Here is a 10,131-nt window from a genome sequence, read left to right on the forward strand (position 1 = left end):
TTCCATGATGTAGTCCTGGGCCCAGTATAATTGCAGCCCCCTTCCTTCCCTGCAACAGCAACAGAGTTTTGATTTTGTTTCCTGACGTAGATAAGGAACAACTGACACAATTCTGCACGTGCCAGTTCAAGTACATGAATACTTACTGGCAAATATACAGTGAGATTTACACCATGGTTCGCTCTTAACCTCTTTTCTTTTCTTCCTACCTTTTCTCCTTGCTGCTGCCGCTTTATTTTTTTTTTAAAGCAATATGTGAACTTGACTCTTGCATTGTGTCACTGCTACGGGCAATACTGTGCAGAACAGCACCTCCATTGTTGTTGGAGAGTCCTTGGGACTTGTCAGCCCCATTAAAATCTGGAGACGGTACAAGAGCGTAACCTGTCAGGCTTCCTTTCTTTTCAGCCACATCATAATTGCTGTACGTGGCAGGGAAAATGTGGTATAGTAGAATGCTAATATTTTGACAGAGTAAAAGATCGATGGAGGAAAGGCATTACTCAGCATTTTGAAGGTTTGCCTTGTCTCAGTGCTGCCTTGCTCTCTAAGGCTTCTGAGTTATTAAAGCAGAGTTTTGAGTATTTTAGTATAAATTTAGGGGGATATCCTCTCATAAGTAGGGAAATAAAACAGGTGAGGACAATTTTAATAATTCTGTCTCCATAACAAATCAGTGATTGCTCTTTGCCCAACAGTGAAAAAAGCAAAAATTCTTGCTAATAAATTGAGATAAGAGAAAAGCTAAAATTATAACATTTAATTGTTATGAAACACTATTTCATGTGTTTCATTTTGGTTGTGAACACCAACAATTGACAGGACCGAAAGGTGAAAACTAAGCTTTCGTTGAGAGTTTCTAATAGAGAGAGGCTAAAACCAGACCACTTAAAATTTATGGTTACATCACCAAAAAATATCTATTCGAAGCACTCTGAAATCTGAAATCTTTGTTGAAAAGCTCCGCACTTGAGTAGATTTGTTTCCAAGTCATACAGTAAAACTGCTGTTGGATTCCAGTTACTAAACTATAGGTGAAGCTGTGGAGTTGGAAATGTCCCAGAGGCTGTCGTGTAACATTTTCTGGTGACACGGGATAACCCTCTCTGCTGCCCAGACTGTAAAACAGAGTCCTCGCTTTTCAAAGTCAGATGAGAAATCCACTCTGGTACACTAATATGTTCCAAAGCAAGACACAATAGTGCTGGATTTATGTGTGTGGCAGAATGTGCAGCATTTCTGCTGCAATCAGGAAAAAAAAAATAGTCGTTTAAAAAAATTACATTAATATGTAATTATTTGACGTAATGTCAGGTCATAAACATAGTCATTTCTTGTAATGCATGCTTGGATTTTATGAAGGCTTTAAAAAACCTTCTCTCAAATAATATCAGAAATCACATGAAAACAACTGCCAAACTTAGAGTTAAATAGAAAAATTTTGCCTTATTTTAGCCAGTTTGCTGAGAGATCGCAGTGGTCTCCAAAGAGAGCTATACCCACAGTGCTGTTGGAGATGAAATAGCAGAGCACAGCAGGATGGGGTATGGGCTACCCTTCTTTTTTGTCTCTGACTGTCTTGGTCTCTGAGATCTGTAAGTTCAGATCAAGGCTTGGCAGAAGAAATGAAGCTCCATCTGTCTTACTGAGCTGGTTTTGGCCATTAGGAACAGAGAATGTAGAAGTAAAAGGCGGCTCTCCTGGGTGAGCATGTTTACTTCTCTGTAATTGCAGGAAAATGTGTCAGATAATCCTTTTTTTTTTTTCTAAAATTGGCCTTAAAAATTATTAGCTTTTAAAAGACTGTTTCAGAACCTTGCTCTCCGGAGAGTTAAAAACTTAGTTCCAAGTTCCAAAACTTAGTTAAAAACTTAAAAACTGAGTTCCAGCCCCCTTTTCTTCTCCTGTGTATATCGGCTCTTCTCTCCTTGTTGGTATTTAATCTGCAGCAGAATTTCACTGAGCAATCAGACCCTCTGCCAGCTTTTGCTGTGTGGAGCTTATAATGCCCTCTCATAAGGTCATCTCTGCCGTGTCCTGACAACCCTCACACCAGTATACCCCGCCTTCTACCTCGACGCGATATATCCTCAGGTTGCATCACCCTGATGTGTGTGGCTGTATCACCCTGCAGGAGCATCATCTTCCTGTGAGCAGCTGATATTCCTCCTGTGCCCTCAGTTTACAGCAGAAATTCGTATTAATCTGCAGGGCGAGACCGTGCACTTCTTACTATCATAATTTGTTTCATTTTTGTTGCTCCCGTCCTTAATGTCATCCAGCTCTTCTTGTATGTGATTGTGATCCTCGTCAGTATGGTCACTGCCATCTAATTTTGTGCTATTAATGTTTAACTAGTTTGATTCTTCTATTTTGTGCCAAGATAACCGATGAAAATGCTAAATAAAATGAGTTTCGGGACCAGTCCTGGAGGGTTTTGTATTAACAGGCTTCTCCCCATTTGATAGCTTTTCTTTTACCACATCTTCTTTCATCCCCTTCAGCTATGTTTTTTTTAAAAGCATGTTTTGGTGCTAATTCCAATATTTTTGAGCTTAATAATTTTCCCGTGTAGCAGTTATTTTGACACTTTACAGGAATCCAGCTAAAGTTTATTTACTTTTCTTTTGGTCAACAAATTGTCTTTTCAGAAAAGGGTTCTGTCTCTCTCGCTGTGGTGGTAAACGCACTCCAGACGGTGTTCAGTTTTGCATGTACCCCATGTTTTCAGGGCTTTTTTGAACTGCTATAATGTATGATGATAGGTAATGTCAAGGGTGTGGATGAAAATACTATTTCTAATGTTTGTACTTTAAAAAAAAAAACCCCAAACACCACAGATCTCTAATATAAAATATTTTGTTCACTGTTGTTCCTACAGCAGTATGGCAGAGCCCCTCATTACGTGATAGCAGTGACCTTATGACAAACTGTTTCTGTTCCAAATACACTTTTGAGAGTGTTAACCAGCTTATGTCACCTGTTTAATACAGATAAATTCCAGTTTCCTTAAGATGTATCAAAGCTCTTTATCATAAACCTTTAATTGTTAATATATCCTTTACATATAAGCTACCAGGAATTATTTCTGAGAATACATCAGCCCAGGAGAATGAGGGGGTGATAATGGTAGAAACCATCGGTGAAGAAGCAGTGACAGCTAGTGTCCTGAACACTCCGAATGACGCGATCCTCACCTGTGGATGACCTGAAGCCGGAGCTATGTGTTTTGCTGCCATTGCTCCCCGTGCTGCCTAGGTTAACAAAACACAAGTACGCTACAACCTGCTCTACTCCCGCCTCCCTTTTTGCTGGGAGACGTGCTGGTGTGCCAAGGACTCAGAAGCCGCTGGTGTCCTCAGGGCAGAGGTTAGGAAACCCAGTTTCCATACTCTATGCAAATGCCTGTTCCTGTTGGAAGTAGGCTATAAATTACTGTTGCTTAGAGAAGACAAGATCTCTTTGCTTAGCTCTACAAGGGCACAAGCCTCCCAAAATCTCTGCAGTTCCTAAGACTCTAGAAGAAGTGGCAATGTCCACTGTATTATAGATGTGATAGGTGTTGTATAGGTGGGTGGCCATATCTAAAGGCTCTTTGGAGAGCGTGAAAAACACTTCACCATCACTGAGTGGCATCTTCTGTTTATTCTACCTGTTTTCTAATCGAGTGTTTGCTTACGCCTGGCAAAATCCCGATGGGGATTTTTTCATGCCATCCCTGCAATGTGCATAAACTCCAGCACCCCAATTTGTGAGCCTGAGAGGCGAATCAGAGGAGCCCCTTCAGTGTCCACTTGCTCTTCAGGATCCACTTGCTCTTTCAGGATCACCTAGGCATGGGACTGCAGCTGGTGAGCTTGCATGTTACGCAAGATTCTTTCACTTTGATGCGTCCAGTTAATGCATCCAGCTGGAAGAGTTAGCATGGGATCTGTTTAAGTATTACAATTATCTAATCTTATTTCAGCGAGAGGAAATCATTAAATGTGCAAATCGTACTTAATTTTTCCATCTTTTTAAAATTTGGTGATGATCAGATGTCTTTTCCTGATAGCTTTTCAAATTCAATGAAGCAAAAACCACTATTTGTGTTAGGGTTTGCTCCCTAGTCAGTGTTGTATTTAACCATTCTTAGTTTATCTCTTGAGATTCGTTTTAAAATCTGAAGATCTTACTCATACCTGTGTTTGATCCCTACTGCATAAATACCATCATTGATCTCTCTTCTGCCCTCTCTCCCATATCGCTTTTCCTTTTTAAAAACCAAACCATCGAGAAATGTTTGGAAGTTTCATTTATTTCACAGGAATCCAAAGCACCTCCCATTTTCTTTACCAGGTTTTATGATACTGTTTTATATCTACACACAGTGAACTTGGGGTGGGGGACAGAAGTTTGATCCAGCTGCCATATTTCTTATCATTTACATATTCTCTTTAGAAGATAATACAGCCTGACTTTAAATAGTCTAAAGCATTGTTTAAGCAGCTACTGTTTTGACACAAATTTAACTTGTATTTATATCTATTGTAAAAAAAAAAAATGTAGCTAAGGATTATTACCCCAATCTAGAGGAAATATTTCATTTGTTCATTCTTTTTCTTCTTTTTGTTACTTAAAACCCCTGCATACATGCCCCTTTTTGTGCGCAAATTTTGCATATATGTACTTTTTGCTCCTTTAGTCTTTTTTGCTCCAGATGTCGATTATATATTTTGATTTGGATTTTGGCCTTTAGGGCCAGGTTGCTGTTGCCTTATCGATGAGCTTCCTGGCACAGAGGAATACATGCAAGCTAAGCAAAGCTCTAGAGCTACCTTATATCCTAGTCTGAGCTTGACTTGCCTTTTTGGAGTACCATAAGCTCTGTGGGAGTGCACGGAGGGAGCAGTGGCTCTCCTTGATTTCAGACAGCTAGATGCATCAGGAAAAGTAGGAGTACTTTTTTTATGTTCCATCCCTGTAGAAAGATTTGATAGATGCTTACTTGCTTTGATAAGACACTAAGCATATGAGCCTTTGCTGAATCATACTCTAAAACTCGGAAGGTTTGATTGGGTTTTCTGAACATTACAGGTGTTCTTCTGGATAACAGACCTGCAAATAACAGTGACTCCTGAAACCGGAATAAAATATTAAGTGTCCAGGATTAATGAATGCATTTCCATTAGTAACCCTGCTAAAAGGTACTGATTAAGAGTTATAATTGCATTTAATCAGAAAGTTTAATGTAATAGCTTTTTTCTTTTTGTTAAACTAACGTAAGCTTTATTAATACTGCTAAAGTGAATACTCCGTAGGGTAAATGAAATACCGGTTTTATAGATTATGTTGCATATATGTTCAGTACCATTTGTGTCTGTCCAGCTGACCTTCTCATTTGTCACTCTCAGTGCCGGCTACTGCTTTTTTCTATTTCAATGAACATTGGTTTTTTTAACATGAAATGCCACTGTGTTTTTTCTTTGGCAAGAGAATGTCAGTGTCTGCAGAGTAAGAGCTGTTCAGAGCACTTGCTGGCAATCAGGGTATTAATCATGACTATGATTTGCTGCTCACTATAAAATCCTCTCTTTAGAAACATATCTTTGTAGTAAGATTGAGCATGTAGGTTCAAAAGATTCACTTTGTGACTGAGAACTTGTATTTCAGGTCAATGAAATCCACAGAACTAGCTGATATTTGCGCGCTAAGGCGGCTGACATCTGGCCTTGATGAGCTAGGTTGTTCCCTTTTTCTTTAAAAGATAAAAAAGGCAGCTACTTGTTCATTTGTCTTTGTTTGTGTGCTGAGCTCCTGGAAATGCCGAGCTGTGTACTTCATACTGGTTAGTGTGCATCCCCAGTGCTGGTTTAGGGGAATACCTTAACCGGGATCTCCAGGGACAACTATAGCCATCTTCAATAAACGGGAGTCTGAACACATCTCCCTGCCTCAACAGCCTCTCTAAAGCTCAGTGGTTGCCCCCAGTAACACATAACATTTCCTTTCCTTGTGGGAGCTGTCTTTGCCCAGGTTCTTTCCCACACTGTGGGGAAGCAGCGGTGCTGTATGACTTTAGACAGTCAATCTGGGTCTGCCGAGACAATCTGGGTATAGATTGGGAAAACAGTCGATCTCTATCTCACCCATTAGCATGTAGAATTCGCCTTTGTAGATCGTAATGGGTGCTAAAGCTTGGATGTGATTGACAATAGTGGTTTGAACATTTTGTTTCACTCCTCGGCCTGGTGTTAGACTGAATCAGCTGGTGTTTTCAGAAGAACATCAGAAAGTCATTATAAGGTCCTTCTAAGTAATTTACTGGAGTTAAACCATTAAGAAATTGATTTACATTTTTGCCTTCACATATCTAATTATGGATTTTATCATAGTGTGCATTCCATAAGATATTGTTCTATATGATCTTTTGTGTGACTTTTGTATTATTTACAGTATTTCTGTATTACGTTTTTGTCTTATTCATTACTTATTTTGATCTATTTGGAGTTCAGTAACATATCTAATATAATTCTGTGCCATCCGTCTTTCTCACATCTTTTTTCAGGTAGCTTCCTTAGCTCCCTTTTAGCACAAAATCATGATTAAAAGGTAAATCTTCATTATTTCTATTGAAAAATCCTCGTTCTTTGGCTCTTCCTTAACTTTGTATGCTGATTATTGTTTGCATCTTTGCCCAAAGCCTTCTTTTTCAGGTCAGGTAATTCACTTCATGTACCGTTTATGTCCTCTGCAGTTTCTTGGTGTAGATGTTTCTCTCATTTGAGAAAACAGATGAAACCATATTATACTTTCAGTATGTTTAGGGTCAAACACTAAAAATTCCCTCTGTCTGCTCATTTGAGATGAGATACTTGGAGCATTTCTTTGTTCTGCTTTATACAATCTTGTAAATCTCTGTGAAGGACACCGTTATAAATCAGTAAATAACCACCAAATTTGCAAAGTATCTACTGGTGCAACAGCTTGCAGAGCTGAGCCGGAGAGGCTCACCTGGGCTTCCCTCCTTATCTTATAGAGTTCAGGAGGCATTTTGTAGGTAACGACTCTCTTCTAGGGCAAGAGGTTGACATTTCTCTTAGCAACTGACTTAGATGGAAAGTGTCAGCCCGGTCAGATATGTTCCCTTTTCATCTGGGACTTGACTGGTTTGGAGAAGTGGCAGGTTGATGGAGGTGCAAAGGTGCCTCCTGTCTTTGAGAAGAATGGCGAGAGATGAATCTTGCTGTGCCTAAAAGCAGCTTTTGGTCTTTGAGCATTAATGCAACCCCTTGGCATGACACAGAGTTTCATCTAGTGCCTCCCACTGGCTAAGACTGAGGTGATGTGCAAGCCAGAGGGGTGGCACATTGATGGAAATACATCATGTTTCTAGCTGAGCTTTTCTCCTGTATGATTCTTACAACTGACCATGATGATAATTTAGAGAATTTCAGTTCTCTGGGCAAGTTCCTTGGTGCTCTTAATACTTCTTTTGTAAGCAGTTTTACTGTTCCTACATGGTGTCTGTCTGGTTTTCGCTTGGGAGCAGCTGCCTCCATCATGAAAAGGTATAATTTGAAGTTGCAAGTCATATGTCCTGTGAGTATTCAAGCTGCTTTTAAACTTGCTTTTAGTTTACCTTCAACTGTTTCGTTAAGGATTCTCAGCTACATCTTGTACTGTTGATAGTTTCTGTCTGCATTAAATGCACAATAAAGCCAGGAGGCTTCATTGCTGCATTTTAAAAAATACCCTAAAATCTGTCTTTCAGCAGCAATCTCCATAACTTGACAGCCTGCTCGCGTTTCTCTGACTTTCAAAACCCTTGGATCAGAAGAAGGAATTACCAGTAACGCCGCCTTTCCCTCAGATTGGCAGAAATGATACACCATTGTGCTCCTTGAAATTTGTCCATCTTCAGAAGATTTATATAGGAATTAAGTGGTAAATTGACCCTGTGTGTTCATGGAAGCGAGTTTCAACCAGCAAGAAATTCCTTCTCCATGAATAAATCAGAATTTACTTGCTGTCCTTGAAAAAGAGCATAATGGTTCTGCCTACGCAGTGTCGTCCTATAACATGACGTGTTCCTTACACCAGGGCAAGCTGGATGTAAAATGTCCCTCTGCTTTGGCAGTGCTTTGGTTTCCTTTGCAGCAGCACTTGATATCTGACAGCAGAGAATCGGGACCTTTTAATTTTAATGAAAGACTGACCCATGTTCTTACTCATGAAGTTATGTATCGTGGTAATTTATAGGGCACATTGTACCCGCTCAGAAAACTTGGTTGCTTGATAGAGCAGGAAAAACTGACTTCAAATCCTCGAGTATTTCAGAGAGCTTGTAGTGATAAATGGGTTTTAATTAATTTAAATATAGTTAGAAGATCAGATGAGGCATTATTTTAAAGCGATACCAGAAGAAACTGCAGAGATTTGTGATCCCTTCATTTGTTATGTCTTCTGACGTGCTAACATGCAGTGGAGCATACAGAAAGGTTCTGGCCATCACAAGCACACTTCAAACACATTTTATTTCAGAATAACTAGTAATTTAATGGTTCTTGTCTGGTTTTAGCTTCTATTCAGTAGGTCACCATTAGAATTACACAGATGATTCTATCACATAGCTGACTGGTGACTCAGTACTGTGCGTTACATAGAAACTAACACTCCCTCCAGACATCCTTCCGAGTGCCATCCTGTTGAAACAGAGCGGAATTTTAAGCAAATTTAATGTTTCCATGAGCTCCGTAGCACAGATTGCTTAGTGTAAGCTGGCATAGCTGTATTAGTAAAGAGTAATTTTACAGGCTAAGCTGTGCAATTACTGTTGTATTTTACAGCTGACCTCAACTGTTCTTTAAAATAGCGGTTATCAACATGAATAGATTATGTTCCGTTTCAAGTGGCTCCTTGTTCTTCCTGCTGACTTCTGAAACCATGATGGGCTCTTGAACGAGCAATTTGCAATCGGATGTTGTGGTCACTGGAGGTTTCGTGTCTTTTTCAACTGTATTGCAGTCAGTGGCCCCAGAGATTCAATGGGATAGACAGACTCTTGATCCAATCAAGATGTGCAAGAAAGCCAACGCAAATGGAGTCACTATGGTTACACTGGTTTAATCTGAAGGATTGCAGTCCTCCTTCCTTGTGTCTTGTTGACACAGAAAAATTAACAATATAGAATTTGGCCCTGACCTTGAGGAAGTCCTAGGGCTAAGCAAGCTAATGAGTCTGTTTTGCCGTCGTTATGATTTGGGTCCGTAGCCCAGTCACTTCTCGGGTGTGGAATACAGCATGGAGTCAAGAAACTACCATTCACCATTCACTATACTTTCACCAGGCCCCTGACTTTGGATTCTCCCCGTTTCCAGCAAACAGTTTCTGCGTAATCCTTGCTGTTTCTTGGGCAAGGGAAAGCTGTCTGAGGAAGCTGCAGGTTGAGCTTGTGCCTGCTGCAGTATCTCCTCTCGCAGAGGGGGTTCACCACGCGCCCCTTGGTGAGATATCTCAGTCACGCATGGCCAGGGTGGAATCTTGACCCCAGTTTGGAACTGGAAATATTACATAGCCCATAGCGTATAGAGAAACAAACTGATGAAAGAACTAGCTAATTCTCTATGAAAAATATGGTGATAGAAAGCTTATGGAACAAAAGGTCTATCAGTTAATTAGCATGAAAGCCTGACAAATAATTATGACCTTTTTTTTTTCCTTGAGCTGTTCTTCAACATTTTTCTGCTCTTGCATGTCAGTTTTAATTCATTTTTACCATATAAATATTTTAATGTGACAAAAAAAAAAATCTGTCTTAGATATATCCACTTATCTGATGAGTAGATTGTTTGATTTTGTTTCCTTTTAACCCATCTGCTATCCTGATAGTGGAAAAGGGTAACACAGTCCTGTGAGCGTGAGTAGATGAGGGTGAAGTCCATTAGGAGCTTGAAGGATTTCGTTTTCCAGTTTTTGATGGGATTTCTGTTAATGCTAGTACAACATAGACAGCTACCACAAATATGAAGAGAGAGGAAGGATTCCTTGAAAATATTTGGTGAAATATCCTGAAGGATGTCTTCCAATGACACGAGGAAACGAAGCCCAAAGGCCATTTTAGTGGCTTTCTTTGTTAGATGGAAACAATTT

General features: G+C 39.8%; 1 protein-coding gene across 1 annotated transcript in view; it reads left to right on the plus strand.

Annotated features, from left to right (window-relative positions):
• SPAG16 (sperm associated antigen 16) overlaps nt 1-5,129 on the plus strand; it is a 317,517-nt gene extending 312,388 nt beyond the window's left edge. Inside the window, 1 exon segment of the mRNA XM_054209051.1 lies at nt 5,077-5,129. Coding sequence (XP_054065026.1) covers nt 5,077-5,120 — 44 coding nt within the window. The 3' untranslated portion in view covers nt 5,121-5,129.
• The last annotated feature ends 5,002 nt before the right edge of the window (nt 5,130-10,131 follow it).

Source organism: Rissa tridactyla, chromosome 7 (assembly GCF_028500815.1).
Source record: "Rissa tridactyla isolate bRisTri1 chromosome 7, bRisTri1.patW.cur.20221130, whole genome shotgun sequence".
NCBI classification, from domain to species: Eukaryota; Metazoa; Chordata; class Aves; order Charadriiformes; family Laridae; genus Rissa; species Rissa tridactyla.